The 24,873-nt window shown below is 45.8% G+C and overlaps 1 protein-coding gene across 2 annotated transcripts in view; it reads left to right on the top strand.

The window, feature by feature from the left end:
* Window positions 1-24,873, top strand: part of EPS15 (epidermal growth factor receptor pathway substrate 15) — a 99,766-nt gene that overhangs the window by 69,156 nt on the left and 5,737 nt on the right. The window contains exons 15-24 of one of the 2 annotated variants that reach the window (XM_083157385.1): window positions 1,179-1,376; window positions 2,514-2,720; window positions 4,398-4,478; window positions 6,064-6,172; window positions 8,282-8,317; window positions 9,640-9,917; window positions 14,150-14,219; window positions 14,894-14,973; window positions 15,571-15,730; window positions 17,285-17,436. In XM_083157385.1, coding sequence (XP_083013511.1) covers window positions 1,179-1,376; window positions 2,514-2,720; window positions 4,398-4,478; window positions 6,064-6,172; window positions 8,282-8,317; window positions 9,640-9,917; window positions 14,150-14,219; window positions 14,894-14,973; window positions 15,571-15,730; window positions 17,285-17,436 — 1,371 coding nt within the window. Of the gene's footprint in view, window positions 1-1,178; window positions 1,377-2,513; window positions 2,721-4,397; window positions 4,479-6,057; window positions 6,173-8,281; window positions 8,318-9,639; window positions 9,918-14,149; window positions 14,220-14,893; window positions 14,974-15,570; window positions 15,731-17,284; window positions 17,437-24,873 lie in introns of both variants that reach the window. The other variant, XM_083157384.1, reaches the window with a different exon arrangement.

Genomic DNA, 24,873 nt, shown 5'->3' with positions numbered 1-24,873 from the left:
AGGAGCGGATAGAGGAATTGGATAACTGTATAAATAGACATATTGCAGTTATATCTGGAACAAATCACTGACTTATACTGTATATAGGCACCTTTGGATGTTAAACCAAATATCATGAAATGCACCTGTCAGTGGTACTTGCAGGCATGCGTTTTACTGGTACATGTTCTGAAATAGCATGCGTTTTATTTCTATATATATTTGTTTTACCTGGCGTTTATCTTTGAGGAGATTAACTCTTTCATCTCCAGAGCCGCCCCTAGCAGCTCTCTGCATTGCCACCCATCTCCCAAAGGGGTGTGAGTGCAGACTGAACAGATCTCTGGCCTCGGTAGAAGCTGTGTAAAACAAATAACATATTGGGTGCGCTCTACTGCTGTGATTATCAGTATATAAAGATGATAACCACATGTGCATATGCTCATTATGCAAACATCTGATGAGATCATTATGGGGCAGCAACTCAATGCAGACATGGTCAAGAGGACAAGTTGTTGGAAAATAACTGGAATGTAGGAAATAATGTGTCGACATTGATTTTTACTGTGGAGTAATTTTTGGTGCCTGTTTGCATTTTTTTAAGGATAATATAAAATGTTGATAACGGATTTTTATCAACAGTCGTATAGACAAAGAGACTAGTTTTTAAAACATACGGTGAGCATCAGTTCTGTGGGCGATGAGAGACGTCAGAGGAGAATGCACAGACTGTTGTAAGTTGACAGGAAGCCTCAAATACCTATGTGTCGCACCAGTGGTATGCAGTAGAGCATCTGTGAGCACATAGCATACCAATCGGGAATCACACAAGGGTTCCGCTCCTGTCAGCTTAGTACATGAACCTGAGGCAAGATTTAGGTACAGGGTCCGCAATGCTGGACACTGGAGGATTGAGATAAGTGAACTCCAATGACCCCCCACAGTTACTAGATCTAGGACTAATGTTGCGCCCGGTGTAAATGCTAATTTGCAGCACTAATGCGCAGCCTACAACTGTGTGATGGTATCAGGCCAGCGTGCGCCACAATCTGTGAGTAACATTTGCATCACCTGCTTTGTTTCACGCAATTTACTAAAGGAGGGAGGGGGCTGGTGTTCGTACTAGAAAATGGTATCCTAATAGTTAATATGTAAGTTCCAGTGGATTCCTATTCCTTTATTACCACCTGTCTGCATAGATCTCGTCTCTACAAGTTGCCGTATCCAGCCAGGAGACTCAGATTTCCACTTACGAAGAGGAAGTCGCCAAGGCCCAGGAGGAACTGAGCCGATTGCAGGAGGAGACTACACAGCTTGAGGAGGACCTGGTGCAGGGGAAGGAACGCCTCACGCCGCTGGCACAGCAGCTGCTTCAGTGCCAGGAAGAGCTACGTTTGGTAAGAGTTCTCCCTATTACATAAATACATACATACATACCTTACCTCTCATGACATCTCCCCTCTTACCCCCTATGCCTAGTTTCAGGGTACATTTGACAGTTTGACGGCAGATAAGAACCATTTGGCCCAGGGTATGTTTAGATGTCTTCCACCAAATCCTTTTGAGAATCTTCACAAACCTCCTTAAGGTCTATGGAAATTGTAATCCCTTCCTTTATTCCTGCAATTGTTTTGTTTTATACCTTACTCTAGGTATGTAGCATTGGAACAATGTCCTGATCGTTACCGTTAAGACACCTCACTAGAACGGAGCGGGTTGTGCCAGGCACCGATCGTCTTGATCCAGCGCACTGCCAAACATGCCAGATGCATGCTGAACAGGAGGGGATAGCCATGGGCACCCATGTGACCTGTTATACCCCTTTCACACCGGCGACACGGCCATTACCTGGTATTTTTGAGTGCCGGGTAATTTTGCCAAGTGCAGCCTGACCCCAATTCACACCACACCGCAACTTACCGGGTTAAAGCTTTTCAACCCGGGAATTTGCTGAAAAACCCGTGGTTTTCTGTGGTGTGAAAGGGTCAACACAGATCTTAAATCCCGGCACTCGGACCCTGGTCAAGAGCAGGGTCGGAGTGCCAGGATTTAAGACCCGTGTTGACCCTTTCACACCAAAGAAAAACCCCAGGTTTTTCAGTCAATTCCCGGGTTGAAAAGCTTTAACCCAGTAATTTTGCTTCTGGTGTGAAAGGGGGATTACTGTTCTGGTGTCGGTGGCATAGAGTTTATAGGTACCTCGGCCCAATTGTCATGAACTTTCTTCATGCACATGAACTTTTATGGGTTGCAAGACAAAAGGTTAACCGGATCAAAAGATCGACACAATCGGTTGACATGGAAAAGTTCAACATGATTTATGTTCAACATGGCTTATGTCGACTGAGAGACACACAAAAATCATGAAAACCTCAGGTTGACCTTTTACATGTCGACCTATTGCGACGACTTTTTGACCACGTCGACATAATGCATGTCAACCTTTTCCACGTGTCGACCTATTGGCTGTCAACCTTATGACCCATACCCATCTTTTATATACTTCTCTCTTTGTTTTGTTTTCTTTTGTCTAGGCCAAGCTGGAAGAATTGAAGCCGGCTGAAAATCACATAAATGATCAGTTTCATGTTAGCTGGCGTCACCATTTGGATCCGCCCATGGTGAATGGTACCGGAGATCACTCCAGCCTGAGTAACAGCAGCAGCGAGCCTGCAAATCTTCATGAGAACTTAGAGTACGAAAGTCTTGCCCAGCCGGAGAACCAGAGCCAAAACTCCCCGGTCAGTATAACCCCCGACATGAGCTTTCCCTTGCTGAAAATACAACCCAACGTTTTACCTAGCACTTCATGCAGTACATGTGCTTCTGGTCTCTTCTAAGAACAATAATAACTTTATTTATACAGAGCTTTTCTAGAGCAGGGCTCAGTCATTTTATGAGCATCAATATCATAGACCAAAGGTTTAGTATTACAGCATGAAGACTATATAAAAAAAAAAAAAAAGTTGAACTTTGGTGGATGCAAATCTTTTTTTCAACCTCAACTACTATGTTACAAACCTAAAAACAGTGTATGCAGCTAAAACAATGAGCTAAATGCTGGGTTATTTCAGACCTTTTGATTTCTAAGTTCCACAACCCACCCCTGAAAGGTACTGTACCAGGGAGGCGGCCATTTTGGCATGGTACAGAGGTCAACCTAGGTGAAATAGGCAGAGCCTAGAACACAGGTTCTCAAACTCGGTCCTCGGTGCATGTTTTGCAGGTCTCCTCACAGAATCACAAGTGAAATAATTAGCTCCACCTGTGGATCTTTTAAAATGTGTCAATGAGTAATGAATGCACCTGGAAAACGTGTGGGGTCCTGAGGACCGAGTTTGAGAATCCCTGGCCTAGAAGATATTGCCCAAAATGGGAATCTTGCAGTGCACTAAAGCTAGAGGCAGATTATTTAAATAATTAAGATTACACAGTGTGATATAAGCTATGTGAGGAAAGAAGACCTACTGTATACAGGTGACTGCAGATCCATGTCTTCATCCTGGATAGATCATCCCAGGCAGCAGTCTAGGATGCACTGTGCAGGGGACATCGTTCAAGGTGTGCAGTTATCAGAAGTGTAACACTCAGGTTGAGGGAAAGAAACAAGAAGCTGAATACAGAGACATGCAGCGTCCAAATCAAAACAATGGTGACCGCAGTATGAGAACTAGAATAAAGATGTCAAATAATGGAATAAACTCCATACCTGGCCTCTCCCTTGCTCAAATATGCAGCCTTGCAGCATACAGGAGATTGAGTGTGACTGGGCCACTGTACGAGATTGCCCCGAACACAGTCTCTGAAGTACATGGTAACACCAGAGTAAACATCAAGGTCGTGGGGAAAAATATATACTAATACAACATGAGGTAACTAGGGCAGCACGGACGGTGTACTGCCTCACAGCAGTAAGGCCATGGGTTCTATTCCCACCATGGCCCGAACTGTGCGCAGTTTGTATATTCTCCCCGTGCTTGCGTGGGTTTCCTCCGGGTACTCCGGTTTCCTCCCACAATCTAAATATTTACTGGTAGGCTAATTGGCACGCAACATAAAATTAACCCTAGAATGTCTGTGTGTGCATGTACATGTGGTAGGGAACAATAGATTGTAAGTGTCTCTGGGGCAGGGACTGATGTGAATGTTCCTATATTCTCTGTACAGCGCTGCGGAATATGTGTGTGCTATATATAAATAACTGTTATTATTAATAATAATAATAATAATAATAATGTGAATAGGCCAAAGTTCAGAGTTCAAATTCCAGAGATGGCTTTGCAGTTGTTCTTCTGTTTTCCTCTTGTTCTACTCTGGCGAAACTCTGTCAAATGTATAAAATTCTAATAATCTTATAATGACTACTGCAACCTCACCTGAGCACGCTGACATTCTTATGACCTCGATTCATTTTCTAGGTAAGGAGCAGTCCGGAAATCATACAGAACTCAGAGAGTGATTTAGAAGAAAATCCTAAAGTGCCAGTGATCACTGAAAAGGTTTGTTTGTACCATTATATTATATAAAGTGAGGTAGGAAAGGGAACTTGTATTTCGCCACCTATTTCATCATTGTCTAGCACTGGGGTAGCCAACCCTGGTCCTCGAGAGCTACCAACAGTGCATGTTTTGCAGGTCTCCTCACAGAATCACAAGTGAGCTAATTAGCTCCATCTGTGTATCTTTTAAAATGTGTCAGTGATTAATGAGTGCAGCTGTGCAGCAGCTAGGTTGTCTGGAAAATGTGAACTGTTGGTAGCTCTCGAGGGCTAGGGTTGGCTACCAATCAGTAGCTGTAGATTGTTGGGTGTATCTTCTCTGTACTACTGAATAGGCCGTCCTTAAGGGGGATACCCTAACAGGTTAGTTTGGTTCTACATTAATAATCCTTATGCCGGCATCCTTTCCCCCAATAACAGATGTTATCGGTGATTATGTTTCTCCAGCCTGAGGCACGTGAACCATATCCTTCCATAAGCAGCCACCAGGAGCTGCAATAACAATTTAATGGCCATCAAAACCATTCTCTGTGATTTTGTATTTTGATTTAAAAAATTGTTATTGTGACTGCGAATGCAATAGCTCAGATACATAAAATACCTAAAACACTTCACAAATTAAGGGCTGCTCCACTTCTAGCTTCAACCGATAGAAACATCGGAGGTAGTGAGTTTCTCCAAATACGCTTTATCTTTAGGATTCCACTAGGCCAGAGGTTCCCAATCTTTTTTGATTCACGGCACCCTAGAGTATCAGAAGTTTTTTCACGGCACCCCTAGGCCCCCAAATAAATTATTAGATTGAGTTTATATGTGATTCTTAGGGTCAGTTATGTGGTAAAAGGCAGGATTTGCTTCTGTTTGTACACATTTTATGATTGACAGCCACCAGCACCGGTTTTGCGCATAAATAATTAACCATTAATAATTGGAATTGGTCCTGGACCACCAACCCAGGGCACCCCTGCATGTGTCTCGAGGCACCCCAGGGAGCCACGGCACACAGTTTGGGAACCACTGCACTAGGCTGTACTTGCCTCTCTAGGTGGGACTAGGACCTGTAGTTCATAACCTAGCCACTGGGTGGCGATACCGCCTATAAATAACTGTGTTGAATTAATACAATAATCTTATTTTCACAAACTAGCATTTCCTTCATCTGTCTGGATTATGCGGTTCTGTATTTATGAAAAAAAATTCTTAAAAAAAACTCAACTTTTCATACAAATTTGCCGTAGAATTTATAAAGTTATTTCTTTCTTTCTCATCATGCTACATAACTTCTCTTTAAATTCCAACCTTCTCAAATGAATAGGTTTGATGGCCTTGTTAATCCATTCAGTGTAAGGTCTGTACTGTGTGCATCTATCGTGGTACTTGGCATTAGTGTGTATCAGCAGTATTTCAAACTATGGCGTTTAATATTTTTGGTGCATGTTTAGAATTCCAATGATTTTGTCCAGTAAAACCGTATCTTCCTTTTACCGGCTGCAGATTCCTAAATAGACCGTTACAAACCCACAATATGCGTAAAACCTGTAATCTATGCAGCACTGTTGTTTTAGCAAATGTCTTTTCAGTTACAGGAGGTCACGTTCCAAGTGGGCAGTTTTGACACACAACAGACTGCACCCCCGTCGCATCCTGCCCCCGAGCCTGGACTGGATTTCTTCCAGAGTGATCCTTTTGTCGGCAGTAAGTTCTGCTTGGGGGCATTGTTACCAGGTCTTAAATGCTGCCCATACACTAATGCGATCAGATGCGATGGGACATCGCAATGCGATGTCCCATCGCATCTGATCGCATCAAGTGGTGCCCAGTGCAGCACCCGATGTCGCATGCTATCTGCTATGGACATCGGGTGCTGCGGGGTACTACCTGGCTGGGGACCGGAGCTGTTAGGTGGTGGGACTCAGCAGCATATAACTTTGAAATACTGGACAGCCTTCTGATTGGCTGAGGCCGCTGAGACTGAGAGCTCTCTCAGCCAATAAGCGGCCTCACATTCAGGCAGCCACTGATTGACTGAGAGAGCTCTCTCAGCGGCCTCAGCCAATCAGAGGGCCGTCCAGTTTTTTAAGTCATCTGCCGCCGCCGAGACCCGCCACCTGAAAGCTCCACCGCTCCGGTCCCCAGCTCCCGCTAAGGTACCGGCTCCCGCTCCTCGTCCGCCGCTGCCGGCTCCAGTCCCCACCCCTGTCCCGCTCCCACTAAGGTTCCGGCTCCCTCTCCTCGTCCGCCGGCTCCGGTCCCCATCCCTGCCCCGATCCCGCTAAGGTACCGGCTCCCGCTCCTCGTCCGCCGCCGGCTCCGGTCCCCATCCCTCCCCATCCCTGCCCCACTCCCGCAGCTGATTGCATTCGAGCAATCGCTTGTGGTTAAAAACCACATGCGTTTGCTCATGCAATTCGATAAATATTATGTGCAGCTCATAATATTTATCGATGTGACATTCGACGGCGTGCCTGCGCATTGCGTCGAATGGCAGCTTAAAAATGCATGCAATCATTCGATTTATCGACCAGATGTGGCCGAAATCAAATGATTGCATGCAATATCTGACATATGTATGGGCAGCATTACAATATGTCACGCTAATCTCCTTGTTTTATCTTGATTCTGGAGATGGCCTGGTGGGTAATGGGCCCTAAACATGGGTCGATTTCAGATTGCTTAGAAAATGACCCTACATCGCTCCATGTGTAAGATCCATAGTGATAGCGATGGGCGGCCCTGCTCGTCGCTATTGGCGGACGATTAAGTTCCTGGGTGCAGGATAAATTTAGTCAGATCACCGGTCAGGGCGAGCGTTCTCACCGGAGAAGTCTGACCCTGACAGATTGCTTAGCACACAGCGCTGACACTTGCATGTGCACTGTGTGGTGAGTGATCTGAGCGATCTGTGTGTAGGCCCCATAAGAGAGCATACTCTGGTCTGGAGGAGGAAGGTGGTAAAAAGGGCTGGTAGAGGACAAAGTGCAACTATCATGTGAATACTTTATAGGGGAAGATATTCCATGATCTACACTATTTACTAGTAGCCAATGAGATGTGAGTATTTGTTTAGCTTACAAGCTTACAGATGGCTGCTTCCACTGTTTGTACATGTAAACATAGCAGAATGGAATTTTCCATTTTATCTCTGTGATCTTCTGTGGCCCAATTCATATACAGTAGATTCTTATTTCCAGCCTAATTCAGAGATGTATGTAGACCTGATCTTTTATATACAACTCCAATGGTGTAAGATCTGTGCATGCATAGAATCTGCACTGCGAGATTGCCGGCAGTTCGCAGGTCACTGCAACATCAATGGCATCATCGGCGTGACTCCCGATCAGCTTGAATGTGCTGAGATAATCGATGTTCGCACCGTATGATCCGATACTGCAGTGGTAGCTCAGAGAAGCCGGCAGACAAAGGGGATTATAATGTTAAGTAAATAAAATGTACTGTAATGGTATGTACACACGGTGCGATACCCTTGCTATTCGATTGGGATCAAATCGCATGGAAGGCCAAACGCATACATTCAATTTTTACTATATAGTACAGATCTGTACTATATAGACATTGCTGCACTGTCTATTTGGCTATGCAATTTCAGCTGAACGGGAGCGCACATCGGGATCGAAATCTTAAAACCAAACTGCATTTGATTGTCTATGTGATACTGATTTGATTCTGACTAATCATATAATCAAAATCGAATGGTGAATCTCACCATGTGTACACTCCATAAGTCTTGCCTATTTATATATTTTTTGCCGTGAATGACTGAACAATCTCTTATTTCCCCTGCAGGTGATCCATTTACAGACGATCCCTTTGGCAAAATAGGTGAGTGTGCGAATGCGAAGTCTAGTTAGTCAGCAATACAGTGCTTGATTTTACATCTGTTTACACGTTTTCTCTGAGTATGCAGGTATTAGAATGCAGCCTGTACATTCTCTGTTGTGCAGCATTTGCATTGAAGTAATGGGACTTTACTTAGTGATAAGTTTCACTCCCAGTCCTAAAACTCCCTCCAATGTTCAAGGTGACAGGTACTTATTTGTGCATTTACAGGGGTGCTTCTCTGTACTGTGTAGTGAGGCCGGAAGACTTGTTTTCATATCCAGCGACTGTTAGCAATGAAGTTAGTTCTGGCCATTGTGCATGCAGATGATGAACAGTGCGAGTCTAGAATACCCTAGAAGAGCCAGTCCGAGTGTTGAAGGTTTATTTGCAGCACATGATTTTGAAGTAGCTTAGGATTGATTGCGATTTGATTGCGATTTGGAAATGAATCGAGAAAGTTAAGTAACTGTGCACTTTGGTGAGAGCATGCTGCACTGTAAGGGGGCAGACTTCAAATGCGCAGAGAGATTTATTCTACTTAGGATCAGTCCCGGGATTTTGGACCCGGCATTTGACCCTTTTAAAGTGCCATGTCTATGCATAATGCAGCATGGGTGATGTCTGCGGAGGTGGGTCCTGAGCTGGCATCTTCTCCCAGGGCTGGCTATTTCATTGCAGTGCACGGTACCGGGTTACCCGTTTACACCGCACCGTGAGCCTTATTAAAACCTTGTTCAAGCCTAATCGCTACCTGAGTTAAAATGCTGGGTCACTCGACTTGGGTAATTTCAACTGGGGGTGATTTCATTGCTCAATATCCCGGGTTGCTGCACGTTCATGTGCAATAACCCGGGATATTTAGGGCAGTGTAAAAGTGGTGTTAGATGTGAAAAGGTAAATCGCAGTGTAAACCTAAAGCAGAGCCAGTGTTTGTGGGCTACATGCAGAAGCAGCTAGTATTCACCCCACATGCAAAAAAATGTATGTATTTACACCCCTTGCCAGGACACTTACTGCTCTTTTTTACAGATCAGAATCGGGCTCTTAGTGTGGTGACCCTAAGTCATGTGGAAGGTGTAAACAGGCCTCCCACTAAGTGAAAGCGGAGTTGTCTGTGTCACGTGGTAGTGTCTTAATAATGAGTTTGATTTTGGGTCGCAGGCAACACTTCCGCAAAGTTCCTGCACTCACTCTGAACAGTATCGCTCATGCCTGAGATTCTGCAGCTGTGTCATCCTCCGTCTCAGAATCACCGTGTGGATTGTACGATGTATTGCCGCTCCTGCATGCCAGGCATCAACCTTTATATGTTTCATCTGCAGATCCCTTCGGAGGAGATCCTTTTAAAGACTCTGATCCTTTTGCTTCCGATGCATTCTTCAAGCAGTCTTCAGCAGATCCTTTCTCGTCCTCCAAAGCGGAGAAAGCCGATCCTTTCCTGTCCTCAAAACCAGACAAAGCGGATCCCTTCTTGGCCTCCAAAGCGGACCCCTTTGCGTCTTCCGGAGCAGATCCCTTCTCCTCTTCAAGCGAGGATCCATTTACGTCCTTTAAAGCGGATCCTTTTTCAACGGCGATGACGGAAAGCAGCATCTCCTCGGTATGTGTATCTATAGTGCGAAGGCAAAATTATTCCCAGAACTTAACTGGTTTGTTTCAGCTATGGTCCATGCCTGCACACTAATGGGTTTTGCCCTCATTCGTTGTTTTCCTATGTAAAGTCTCTCTATCTGCCTGTCTGGTACAAGGGGTATACATTATGTGGATGTGTAATTCCTCTGTATCTCTTTTCTCATTCCTGGCCAGCTCGTAAGGGTGGGGGCAATTAAAGAGCTTGGGGCCCCCCTGCGCATACAGGGTATATAGCAAGTCCAAATATGTGGACAGGGGTGCGAAAGAATGCAGAAATAGTACCTGGCTGAATAAATAACTTTCTTTAGTCTTCGTCCAGCACATAACTTGTACCTGATGACGGATAAGGTTATATTACATTTGACCTTGATGCCACTCATTAGCATCTCTCATCTGGATGTTACTTGTAGTACTACACTGCATCTCTTGTATACAGCCTTTTCGCCAAGGAAGCGGGCATCGAGAACCATTAACAATAATAGAACGCAATCGTTACTGTCGCTCCAGTTCCAAAGCACCTCTCCGAACCTCCCGATTGGAGTATGAGAAAAGAACATACGGTACTGCAAAACTGGCATCATTGTAATGCAGAAGTATTTCGTAAAGGATTTAATGCAGACCAAGTGGCTGACCAGACATCCATCCAAGTTCATGACCCAACATCACAGGTGTTCAAATTCAAATGTAACTTAGAGGCCATTTTAGGCTATTAAGAAGGTTTAAGCACTGCCCTGTACGCATGGAAGATGAATAATAATGATGATGTCAATGAAAAACTCCTGTTTCAGAAACTCTTCTCACCAAGGGTATAAGGTGGCCATACATCTACAGATCGATTGTCAGATTGGGCTGGTTGGAGCAGTTTTCCAGCCTTTCAAGACAAATGGTCAACTGTAATTTGCTCTCATCCATTACCAGGATTTTGTTCCAACCAGCCCAATCTGACAATCAATCTGTAGATGTATGGGGCCCAATAGTTGACAGCAAGGCGACCTTCAAGGTGAGGATCCTCAGCTCCAGTCAATGGAAAGCCAGCAGCACCAGCTGGAGCTACCAAGGAACTATCGTAGTGATGTTTAGAGGCTTCGCGCTCATCACTCTTTATAAGAAAGACTTTAGACAAGAGAGACACGTGTTGGATGAGAGAAATCAAAACAATGCAAGTCCTCCTCCAGATTTTCCTGCAGGAACAGCAGCAAGCTGTCAAAGGCAAAGGAACAGATGCTCTGATTTGGAGTCGTGTCAGCCTGATCTAGCTGTAGCCTAACCTTGGTGTTGCCACCATCAGAGCAGGTGGGAGGTCGAGCTTTCAGTAATAAGATCCGTCATTCCAGGGAAACTGTTCCTTCACTAGAAGGTACCTGGCAGCTTGTGGGCAAACAGGGTCAACCAGGGATCGACATGTTTACATCTTGTTTCAACGCCAAGGTGGAAGGAATGTAAAGGCATTTTTGGAAGATACCAGGTTTTGAACCCATGCAACTTCAATTGGTTTTATCAGTTCTCTCTGATATTGATGTAGATTGATTTAGCCAGGGCCTTTACTTTAATGTTTTTTGTTTTTTTTTTATTAATTAATCTAGCTTTAATGAAAAATAATCAAAACATTGAGCACATCAAATAGAGATATATGTATTAGTTATGGCCCCCATACACTGCGCGATTTTGACCCGATCAGCCTGAGAATTGGTGAAATTGACCCAAATAGCATGTGTGTGACATCCGATGCCCAAGATCTCCGGTTCGGACCCCCACCCAGCGACCGGGAACGGGGAAGGCATGCGATACATCACATGCAGAAGTACCGCATGTGCTGTATGATGGTCCCAGGGCAGCTCAAGGGGGATTGGATTCGATTTCTCAGAGGGGAAAAGTCGCATAGTCTATGGGGGCCTTTTCGTTTTTTAAATGTATTGTTTTACGGATATTTCAGAAGGCTGCATGTTTCTATACAATGAAATGTGGCATTCAGAAATGTGGCGGTGAATAGTGAAACCCCACGTGCAGTACTGTTAATTTCCACAGTATTGTTGCAGAACCTTCCTGGTCTTCCTTTCTTGTTTGATGCTAAACTGAATAAACAAGTAGAAATATATGTTTTTAGAACATCTTCTGCACCGCAACAAATAAGTCCCCTTTTGTTGACTATTTCACATCTTCTTTTATACCCCTTTCACATCGCACTTTTAAAACGGTATATTGCCGTTTTTTTCCCATTTTAAAATGTTTAAGGCTGCAATGTGAAAGTGCCAAAGTTGATTTACCGGTTAAAGATAACCGGTATTTCAACACGGTTAAAAAGCAGAGTCCTACACGTTTTAAAGCCGTTTTTAGGCAGTGTGAATGGCTCTATTTCAATGGCTTGAAACGTGTCCCTTGGGGGTTAAACAGGTTGAATTTTGAATGGTATTAAATGATTTTTAAAACGGTTTTCACCTGCAATGTGAAAGGTCTCAAGGCTCAGACCCGTTTTAAAGTCCCATTTAAGAATACCGTGTCATTACCCATTTCTGCAATGTGAAAGCAGTATTATATTAAACATAATTGCACAACTGATCACACATTCGTTTGGTTTTCTAGTGAGTCTGTATTGACACACAAAAAAGATACAATTACCCTGTTTGAATTCTTTATTGAAAAGACAGAAACACAATTGATGTGAATTTATTCACAGGACTACAATATGGCTAGTTGAAAGCCAGCAGTGGTCATACAGTGTATTTAATATAATACAGCAAGACCAAGGATGCACATAGAACCTCCAGGGACAGAATTACCCTTGTAAAGTTGGATATAGATGAGCCGTGGCCATTGATATTTTAAACACTTTCTTTTCTAATTTTCACTTACTATATTTGAATAATTCACCATTTTATTATAAATTAATAAAAGATCTCTTACTTCTCTTGTTACGATTGTCAATTATATTACACCCAATCAAAATAGTACAACCAAATTGTACCCTCTGTATTGTATCATTTATGCACCACTGTGTATTTTAGTGTTCATTCTAGCACCCGCCATCTTTGAAAACCCATGCAGTTCCTGTTCCTTGCCTGGGGTGTCGCTGTCTGCTGTGGTGTTTCTAGCACGGGTCTGGTTTGCATATCAGTGCTGATATACAGACCACATTGCTAGAAGCACTACAGCAGACAGCGACACCCCAGACAGGGAAGAGGAACTGCATGGGTTTTCAAAGATGGCGGGTGCTAGAATGAACACTATGTATTGTTTTTTAAGTGAACCTTGTTTTACACATTACACCACATTGCTGATCGCTATTCACACACAACCACACACAGGGACGGATTGGTATTAAAATCCGTCCCGGGAAGGGGTGATGCTGCAGCCCGGGGGTGGGTGGGTGGGTTGGTGTTTCTGTCGCCACAGCCGGGGGAGGGGGGGGTGCGGACACTACTCACCACCACCTCCATCGACATCCAGTGGCTGCAGTTGCTCACACAGTGCAGCATTGCCCAAAACAAATATGGCCGCCACGTATGTGCATTTAATATATGCGGCGGCCATATTTGTTTTGGGCAATGCTGCCCTTCGTGACCAGGCTGGGCTGCGGCCGCTTCTCACGAAGGTAAGCAGCCCAGCCAGAGTCAAATCTGGTCCGGCCCACCCAAACGGCCCGGTTTCCCGGTGGGCCAATCCGCCTCTGACCACACAGGAGCCAAGCGCAGCACTATCCAATTGTTTGCTCATATTAACCAATGCCATCGCACCGGTCTCCCAATAAGTGCTATCTCCGCATAATATTTTCCCTGTGCAGATAACCAGCCTCCACTTCTTATATTTTATTTATTATTATAAGACTTTTAGTGCACCCATACTACTTTATCTTTCTTTTGTTGTATGGGTGTGTAAGGTCAATGTCTAAGTAGTGGTGTATATACCTACAATGTGGAGATAAGAGGGTCTCTTGTATAATATTGGTGTGGGATTCATTTATGTATCCTGGAAGATCACTGGGCGGAGTTTATCCCAAGTGATTTACAACACCTTGGTAGATTCTGTGCCATGGTTTATACAGGCCACATGTACTGTATGTTAGCACAAATCATTAAATTGTGTTGGCATTATCTTTGTTTATCTCTCAGTAGGTTTCTGATATAATGTGTATGGTGTGGTACAATGTGTAACGTGTCTGGCATTATGTATGTATGTATATCTTGTTTCTTTCCTGTTTTGCAGGTTGAAGCTTCAAAAACCAATGACCCCTTTGCTCCTGGTGGAACACTTGTCCCAGCAGCCACTGAACCATGTGAGTAGTTTATTGATGGTGTATAGTTGTTGATACAAAACCATGATAAAAAGATTTATGTACTATTGATTAACCCCCCCCCCCCCTTTTTTTTTCTTTCTGTAATTAACCCTTTACCATTTGTATGGTGTGGTGACATCCTCTGTGACCACACCAGGCAGTGTGTAAGCTGTTCTGGTTGCAAACAATGCAACCAATCAGATATACAGCATAGGTGACTACAGAAGAGAATCTTCCCGCAGCTAAATTGTTGAAGAAAATTATTTTGTATATGTTTAAATACATCATGCTGGTGTGTACTCCGCCATTATAATAATTCAGGAATTAAGAGCTCCGTTGTTTATCTGCTCCGCTTGTACCTTCTGATGTCAATAGGCAGAGATGTGGCACCTCTTCTCAGTTGATCTGCTATTGAGTTCTGCCCCCTATTAATTGGACCGCTTTCTGAGTCTAGGGACCGGTTCTCAGCTAACAGTGCTCTGCCATCTAAGTGCAGCACATAACCTGTGTCCATCTACAGCTTTTTGGAAAAATTATTTATTGGTCATTAAAAAAAATTCAATTTTTGCCGTACCAAATTAGTATACTAGAAATCGTAGATAATAATTGCATTAAAGAAGGCAAATTCTAGTTGGTAAGACATCTGCTCACACAGGCTTTTCTTTATTTCCTAGCAAAAGATGATCCTTTTGCCTCACTGTTTGGGAACGAGTCATTCGGGAGCGGGTTTGCAGACTTCAGCACACTGTCCAAGGTAAGGGTTATTATTTTTCTTAGATATTTAAATGGACTCCTGAGCAAACATATTACTGTGGGTGATATACAGTGTTTTGTTACTGACGCGCTGAGTCGGGAGAGGTGCGTTCAGGTTATTGCAGTGCGGTTATCACTTCAGCAGGCGTGATCATCTCTGTGCTCTGTTAGAAAGGTGCCGGGAGCTCGGAAACAGCTGATATTCTGACATTAGGCTCCTAATGGGCTTTTAATACTGTGCTTTAAAGGCCATTTAGATTAGGCTGCTGCTAAAGGCTGGCTTTTATGCTGCTGATGCACTGTTTATGCTGCCTATGGAACATAAGTATACACGCTGCTATTTCTTTCTGCGCTAGGCACTTTAACATGTGACCTATACTGTTCAGGCCGCTCAACTGATTATCCATTCACTTCTATTAATGTGTGTTAGATCTCCAGCATCCACCCTTCAGTGATTTGTTTTCCGGGTTCTTCCTCGCCATCCTTACCGTGTGTATGTTCTGCGTTGAGCGGATGTGTTGATGCTCTAACTGTACCGTAGCGAGACGAGTAGACCGTGGTGTAATCCTGTGTTCCTGTGCCATATATCTATTTTCAGAACAGCAGTACGGACTCGTTTGATGGAACGCTGCCCCTTCGAGAGAGAGAGACACTAAGCGGGAGGGGCACACTTGACACCGAACCCTCACAGACAGAGGCCCCACCTGCACTGCCTCCAAAAATCGGGACTCCCACCCGGCCCTGCCCTCCCCCACCAGGTGTGTGGCACATAATGACATATCTGTATCCGCTCCCTTGTAGGGTGCATGCACAATGGCATTTAATATTTATGCGTCCTGTGATGCTTTGATTCCTTGGACTCAACACAAAAATTTTAAAAATTTGTATTTAGCACATAAGTATTCACCCATACAGGCCAAGCGGAATATATCTAGGACCACCGGTTACAACAGTTTGTTTTTTTTAATTTTGTTTTAGATGTATAAAACTTTTTTGAGCTACGTCTTAATATTGCAGAGTAGTACCTGTGCATAAATGGTGATAATTCAACAGTAAGTCCATTTTGGTTCCATGATTAAATAAAATAAAATGTAGGAGAATACTTTTTATAACCAATGTACAGGTATGCTCACATACAGTACATCTAGTCTTGCGCATGCGACTTGGGAATGATGAACGTTTTTTTTCCGTTTTTTTCCGTTACAAGGCTTCCTATTTGCAAAGCTATAGACACGCACAAGCAGCTTTTGCTGATTAAAATGATATTCGGTATGGTTATATTCTGTGTGCGACTGTGGCTGTTTATGTATATGAAATGTTACTTGTTTTCTAATAAAAAGCTGCATGCAGAGACCCTCATCACTATCAAGGGACACGGAGCACACGTGACTTATTGAGCACGCTGCTTAGATGTATGTAGAGTAGACACATCTGTGTGATGGATCTGACACCATCACCTTATCTGTAAATATACTTTTTATTTAGTGATTGCCTTCTCTCTCTCTATCTCTTTTATTTGAACTGTGTTCTTCAGTGGCAGGATGTACAGTTAATTTTCGTACTGCCTTATATTGCTAACGTCCATTGGGGACACTGCATATTATGGACTATAAAGTGCAGTGACTGGAGCAGGGGCTCCAAATGCCTTTTGAACCAGAGCAGTGGTAGTTATGGTAGTGGCTCCAAGGGCCTTCTGGACCAGAAGAGCGTTAGTAAGGGTAATGGCTCCCATCGCCTTCTGGACCAGAGGAGTGATATTAAAGTTAGTGGTTTCAAGTGCCTTCTGGAGCAGAGGAGTGATAGTAAAGTTAGTGGTTTGTAGTTCTTTCTGGACCAGAGGAGCAGAAGTAAGGGTAGTGGCTCCAAGGACCTTCTGGACCAGAAGAGCGGTAGTAAGGGTAATGGCTCCTATCGCCTTCTGGACCAGAGGAGTGATAGTAAAGTTAGTGGTTTCACGTTTGTTCTGGAACAGAGGAGTGATAGTAATGTTAGTGGTTTGCAGTTCCTTCTGGACTAGAAGAGTGATAGTAAGGTTTGTGGCTCCAATGGTCTTCTAGACCAGAGGAGAGGTAGTAATGGTAATGGATCCAAGTGCCTTCTGGACCAGAGGAGCGAAAGGAAGGTTAGTGGCTCCAAAGTATCTCCGGATGTATGAGGATGACAAACACAAGAAGAGAAGTTATCAAGTAGGACATAATACAACACTTTACGGTAGCATTCCCCAAGAAACAGATTGCGTGTTTTGGTTTGTGATTCTTGGATCTCAGAAAATCCATGATCGGAATTTGCTTTCTTATTTCATTGCTATTTAGGCCAGAGGCCATCCTCTAAGCCAGAGGACCTGTTCAAGCACGAAGACCCTTTCCAGCAGTTCAACCTCAGCTTCCCCAAAGAAGTGGAATCAGACCCCTTCGCTGCCAGCAAAGGGAAAGACGATGCAGGAAGCCATGGCAGCATTAACACTGTAAGTACAAGCTTAGCCAGGCAGCAGTCAGTACTCAGACAGCAGCATTAACCAGTAACTAGCAGACCACCTTTGTACAACCAAGATGACAGCCTGCTGCAAATTTTATGTATGGAGTGATAGGAACACTGAAACTATAGCAGGACGACGTGACACATTCATTTCTGCCATTATAAGGTACATCTATTGCTTAGATTGCTTTTTATTCTCCATAAGCTGCTCCGTTAGTATCAGCAAGTTATTCTTGCAAATGTTGCAACAGTTTCATATAAAATGGATTAATCTAGATATATAAAAGGCTAACTTCTCCTCACCTCTGAGATGAAGTACCACCAGGGACTACTAGAGGCCACTCTATGCACTAAATTACTCCGTAACAGAAAGTGAAAGCAAAATGATCTTTCAGACTTGCTGGATATGGAGAGAGGGAGCTGTGAAGAGAGATTGGAGGTAGGAGCAGACAAGGGACTAAGGGGCCCATTTATCAAACCATATTTGTGGATAAATCCCCGAAAACACCAGTTTTCGGGGTTTAGCTGCAAATATTAAGTATCCCCTAAATGTATCAAAGGGGGACCGCAGCAGAAATCTCCGATCCCTGCTGCGATTCCCCCCCCTGCACCGCCGCATCCCCCATAGGTTTCTATGGAGGATGCGAAGCTGCCCGATGTATCAACATCGGGCAGCCCGGCTTTGCATCCCTGGGCTATCGTCATTCTGGGATGGCGATAGCCCATTGTAGCCTATGGCTGCGGGATCGCGGTCAGAGGGGTCAGCGGGGGTCAGCGTATTACCGCACATGCGCAGCCCCCCCGGCTTCGGGGTCAGGGCTTCGCAGGGACGGTCTTCTTTCGGTATAACTCAACACCGCAATGCGATGTCCGGCGAGGTCATCGCGCCGGCATCGCAGTATATTGATAAATGCGCCCCTTGGCCATCAATGTGACAGGCTTTTAACTAGTTTGCTCTAAACACATGAAAATATATACAGTACTGTATATATACCTGTAAGCAGGTATGTGGGAGGTGGGTTCTACAACATTAAAATACAGGGCCGGTGCAAGGCACCGGAGCGCCCCAGGCAAGTCGGGGTGGGGGCGCCGCGGTGCCGGGGGGGGTGGTACCGGTGGAAAAAACTTGTGACCCCAGGAGCGGTCAGGGGTGTCCGGCCGGCAGGGTCCCTGCAGTGAATAGAAAATAACTAGCGCTTCCTGCGCCGCCGCGCGCATAGCGCTAGTTATTTTCTATTCTCTGTAGGGACCCCGCCGGCCGCAGCCAGCTTTAAACACATGACGGCGCCGCAGGTACCCCTGCCGCACGGACACCCCTGCCGCACGGACACCCCTGACCGCTCCAGCAAGTTTTTACACAGTTCGCTGGGGGTGAGAGGCAAACTGACGCCCTCCAGGTGCCTGTTAAAATGTGTTGTCTTTTCTTCCCTAGTCCCCTCAATGTTGACGATTTGGTGTATGGAGCTGGTGGAACTTTCCATAGAGCCTGTCTGTCCAACACTCCCTCCCCAATTATCCATGCATGTTCAGCTGCAAGTTTGTATGCAGCTGCTGCATTTTTGATACATCGCTTGTGACAAAGATGCAACCATGGCTGCAGTAAGACGTAGGATCACAGTCACAAACAGTAACCCTCCTTCAAAAGGGTTGCAACGCGCCTGCATTTTTGCCACCATTGCCCCCTTACATCCTCCTGACTGTAAAGCCTCTCTTGAGCTGTACGGGAAATCTGCGGTGTATGCAGCCTCTTGCACGTAGCGCATGGGAAAACCCATAGGTTCCAGCACATAATGTATTTGCATTTAATTGAATTGCTCCAGGCATTTAAACCCAGAGCTTTACCCATGCAGTGAATGAAGCGGGTAATTGATTCTGCCCCATTGATTGAGTGACATAAATTAATTAACTCTGAATGGTGATGTTACCACTGATAGTGTTTTACTGGTAGGTTATTTCGCATTTTACTTCGTGCACAGTTCTCATTGCAGTAATTATATTTTCTGGTAAATAAAATGTTCTCAGGGACCGACCACACAATCACAGTGCACTCACTGTCTTCACCCACTTTGACCTTTTACAGATGTTCTCTTCTTACATCATAGACATAATTGTTCCCAGCAATCAGGGGTAGATTTATCATCTGTCGATCAGGGAAATAAGCGCTATCCCAGTGCGTTATGGCAGGGGATATCGCTTCCCCTGATCTATGACACCCGCGATGCGGGTGTTTTAATGTGCGGCGGTGCGGGACAGGATGCATAGCGCAACAACGATATTGTAAATAGAGCACCTGCGCCTTACCAGCGATGTGGGGCTTCATTCTTTATGCAGCCTTGTCCCGGATCGCCATCTTTTTCTGGAGCTGCGGGTTTCCTGCTTCTAATGTTCAGTGCCACTTACTGGTCTCCGGCGCCTTCAAATAAAACGGCGCATGCGCCGGGTATACAGCATCCCCGGCGAATATTATCCGTGTGTGCGCAGTTTTAATTTGAAGGCGCTGGAGACCAGCAAGCCTAGCAGATTGTTAGAAGGCTGGCGACACAGCGCACAGCCGTTATGGGAGGACGCGTATCCCCGTCAGGTGGGGATAACGGACTCCCATAACCAATAGTTTAAAGTTAGTACATTCAGGAGATGTGCGGGGCATCTCCACCACGTTAAAGTGGTGAAGCGGAATGGGGCTGATGAGGATCGAAAAACCGGCAATGATAAATCTACCCCTCAGTCCCTTAAGGTCAGATGTATCAAGCTTCAAAAAGTGATAAAACGGAGAGCGATCAAAAACCAGGCAATCAGCTCCTAACTGCCGTGTTATATGCTGGGTTTGAAAAATGACTGGTAGGAGCTCATTGGTTGTTTTTCACTCTATTTTTTATCAGTTTTGAAGCTTGATACATCTGATCCTAGTCACATAACCAAAAAATAAACTTTTCACGGGGATGGTCCTAAAGTGTCCTGCAAACACAGTGTACACATTGCATCTTCCCTCTCCGTAAAGATCCTCCCAACCCCGCAAAAGGGCACAGAAACGCATTGGGTTCCCCCTTTGTTAATATGGGCACAGAAACGCATTGGGTTCCCCCTTTGTTAAGGAACATTTTTCAAATCATTCAACGGACTCAAAACAGTATTTATGTGCAAGGTTTTGACTGCGCCACAAGTTTTGGCACATATTGGAGAATATAATGTGATCGTGTTCATCTAGCTGGCCTCTACTGTGATGGGTTTGCACGAAATATAGAGCCTAGTGTTGACTATAAAGGTTTGGCCTCCATCTCATTACACTTTCTCCGCTTGGTGTGTGGTTCATTTTCAGATGAGATGTGAGTTTTTTCTTTTTCTCTCAGTCCCTTTAAAGTGCAGATATGTGCAGTGTCCCCTGAGAGGACATTTAGCGGATTGCCTTTCTCTACACAAATTAACCGCTGTGTTACTTGGTCTTCATGATGAAGCTCCTCTTTAAAAATGCAATAACTAGCTGTGGAATTTCTCACAGGTGCATTTATTTACTTTTCAAGCCATTTCAATAATAATGTTGTAGACCGGTGGAGTTCAGTCAATTTAGCAATGGATTATTGTATAGTGTGGACCCTGGTGCAATCATTTGTCAGACCAGTCTAGCTTGTTGGAATGAGTCTGGCAGTGTAGGGACAAATGACAATCAACCATTTGTTTACAAACACTGGAAATGGACTAGAATGGTGTTCAGGCAAATTGATTATATCTGATGGATATATTCGCTACCACTTTGGACAGTTTTCCAATGTTTGGCTGCAAATAGTAATTTTCCATTTGCTCCCATCCTTTACCAGATTTTCACTCCAACCAGCCAGATTGGACAAATGGTCTGACAATCAACATTTGCTCCCAAATAGTGTAGCTCATTAATCAATTAGTCTGATTTAACCAATTTGTCGGAATGACCATTCTTGTCCATTTACCAGTGTGTGTGAACAAATGGTCGATTGTCATTTGTCCCTTCCAGGCAGGTTTTCATTCCAGCCATCCAGGTTAAAAAAACGTGAAAAACAACCTTTTTCATTCATGCCAATGGTGGTCACTGGGACAGTGGGGTGTGGGTGGAGCTTCAGCTACAGGCACCAAGTAGAATAGAGTTCTTCAAGTGCAGCCCAGGCTCCTCCTCCTCCACGCCCCTACAGGCTCCAGTTGTTTCTTGGTGCCTCAAGGCACAGGTACCATGGGACAGGGCTCCGTGCCCTGTCTGATATCTTTTTTTTTTTTTTTTTTTTTACACGGAGACAGCGTTACGCTGCTCCCCTGTGGCTGGCAGCGGCGCGCTGACTTCCATAGCCAGACCCGCCGCTCTCCTCATGACACGGAGGACACCGCGCTCCACCACAGGTAAGCGGGCCCTCCATGTGAGGTGACGCGCACACCTTTTAAGTGCGCACCGCTAGCGGTCGAGTCACCGGGCGGGGTGCAGCCCGGGTGACCCTGGCAGTGGCACCCAGTCCTTTCTGCGCGGCCACTAGACCATCAGGGAGCCGTACTGTGGAGCGCCATTTTTGTTAATGGCGCAGGGCACTGATGGTTCCAGGGGAGGCGGGACCTTGATCCACAGCTCCCCGCCTCCACGCTCAGAGCGGCATAACGCTGGTTTCCCGCCTGAGCTTAGCTTCCCCACGCCCCAGCAGCGTACTGAAGACGCCATTACGCGGGACTACACGGTGGGAGAAGTGCACCAGAATCCCTGCTCCTCTACACGCTACAGGAACAGGTTTTTCAGCAGCCCTCTGTACCTCAGTATTTAGCTGAGAGTCAGAGAGTATAGTGTCTTTTCTACTGTCATCCATCTGTATACCTTTATAGTTTCAGAGGGTGTTACTGTCCACTGTATTATTGTTACTCAGTGCACACAGGGCCTGTCTGTGTTAACATGTCACAGAAAAACCCCAAAGCAAAGCCAGCTAGGGATACACCTAAACTGCATGCTTATACATGCGCTAACTGTAAGGAGAATTATTCCTCCATACAGGAGCAAGCTGGTTTGTGTGAACGCTGTTCTGCACAGGACTCCCTGGGGGGCCCCTCAGTCCCAACACATGGGGAACCCAGTTGGGCTTCCACTCTCTCAGCAGCCATGAAGGAGTTAGCAACTCAGTTAGCTGCAAACAGAGAGTCTGCTGCGCAGCCATTGCCAGCTCAGCCTGCTGTTGCTGCATCAGAGCCATCCTGGGTACAGGGTTTATCCTCCTCTGTTCAGGATTTAGTCCAAGTGTCTGCTTCTCTGCAGTCTGCATTGAGGGCTCCACCTAAACGCAAAGCACAGGCCCCTTTAGCTTCTAATCAATCAGATGCTGGGGATGACCTGGACGACCAGGTGGGGGTCGACACAGACGATGATCCTGACATAGATGATGTCGACATAGATGAACCTGACAAGGAGGAAAGGATGACCCAGTCCAGAGTAGACTCCTTAGTTAAGGCTGTTAGGATGTCTCTCAATATTCAGGACACCCAGGCCACAACACCTGACACACTTCTTTTTAAAAAGAAAAAGAAGGAGTTGGCTCTTTTTCCCTCAAATTCAGACTTAAATGAGGTTTTATCTGAAGCGTGGCAACACCCTAACAAAAAGTTTTTAGTGTCCAAACGCCTGATTTCCTTCTTTCCGTTCGCGCCAGCGGACCGTAAGAAATGGGAGGAGCCTCCACAGGTTGATGCTCACGTGGCCCGCCTAGTTAAGGCTACTACCCTTCCCATCCCTACAGTGGCCTCTCTTAAGGATCCTACTGATAGGAAGATTGAGCACTGCCTAAAGTCTGTGTTTTCCAATGCTGGCGTGTCAGCAAGACCGGCTATGGCTTCAGCCTGGGTGGCAAAGGCGATTGCAGCTTGGGCTGACTCCCTACAGGAGCAGATATCCTCAGGTACACGTCGCTCTGAATTGTTATCAACGGTGGACCTCATTAGGGAAGGGGCCACATACCTGGAAGAGGCAGCGATAGATGCAGCGGCACTCTCCTCAAAAATTTCTGCCTCTTCAATTGCTGCCCGACGTGCACTGTGGCTGCGCACTTGGAACGCAGATTCTGATTCCAAAAAGGCATTAGAGGCCCTTCCATTTTCAGGGGAGGTACTGTTCGGCTCTGAGCTGGACAAGATTGTAGCCACCATTGCAACGTCCAAGACAGCTTTTCTGCCTTCGGCACCAGCTAGGCCTAGATCTCAGTCCTTTCGGACCTTCCGTCCACAGGGGAGACCCAGGGGTCAGCCTTCATCAAGGGCACAGCCCGCCACAAGGCGTCCATCCGCTCCCAAGACCAAACAGTCCTGGGCGGGTCGCCGTCAGGCCCCAAAACAGGCCGACAAGCCCTCAGCATGAGGATCAGGCGGCCCACCAACCACATCAGGTGGGCGGTCGCCTGTTGTCATTTGCCGGGGTTTGGCAGGCCACTACCACCGACAGGTGGGTAAACACCATAGTGACCCAGGGTTACTCCCTCTCCTTTCAGGGACGTCCGCCATCTCGGTTTTTCACAACAAGCATACCCAGGGAGAAGGACAGAGCGGCTGCTCTGACCAGCTCCATTCACTCCCTGCTGGCAGCAGGGGTCATAGTGCCTGTCCCGCTTTCTCAGCGAGGAGCAGGTTTCTACTCAAGCCTGTTCCTGGTGACAAAGCCGGACGGGTCATTCCGGCCCATCCTCAACTTGAAAGGCCTGAACAAACACCTCTGCATTCCCAAGTTCAGGATGGAGTCCCTCAGGTCTATCCTGCAAGCTCTGGAGCCGGGGGACTTCATGGCATCCCTGGACATCCAGGATGCCTACCTCCATGTGCCAATTCGGACGGACAGCCAGTGCTACCTCAGGTTTGCGGTCAGGAGCAACCACTACCAGTTTATAGCCCTCCCCTTCGGGCTGTCAACCGCGCCACGAATCTTTACAAAGATTATGGCTACCATGGCAGCGGCCCTGAGGGCCCAGGGCGTTCGTCTACTACCATATCTGGACGACCTTTTGATACTGGCTCAATCCGCACAGACACTCCAGGGGCATCTGGAGCTAACGATTTCCCTCCTGCAGACACACGGCTGGCTCATAAATTGGAAAAAGTCCTCAACAACCCCGTCACAGCGGATGGTGCATCTCGGAGCTGTGATAGACTCCAAAACCCTCAGGGTTTACCTGCCGGAGGACAAGTGGATACTTCTCAGAGACCTCATCAAGCTCTTCCTGAAGCAGCACAGAGTCTCGGTGCACTTGTGCATGAAAGTCCTAGGCAAGATGGTCTCTTGTTACGACATGGCGGAATTTGCGCAGTTCCATTCCAGGCCACTGCAAAGGGAAATGCTGCGTCACTGGAACCGTTCCCAACCAGGCCTAAAGTCACAGACCTTTGTCCTGTCCAGGCAGACACGTCTATCGCTCACATGGTGGCTCAGTCCTCTAAACCTTCAAAA

The sequence above is a fragment of the Crinia signifera genome, chromosome 8 (assembly GCF_055691185.1).
Source record: "Crinia signifera chromosome 8, ASM5569118v1, whole genome shotgun sequence".
NCBI classification, from domain to species: Eukaryota; Metazoa; Chordata; class Amphibia; order Anura; family Myobatrachidae; genus Crinia; species Crinia signifera.
Note: the sequence above shows the minus strand (reverse complement) of the source record. Positions and strands in the feature narration are given on the sequence as shown.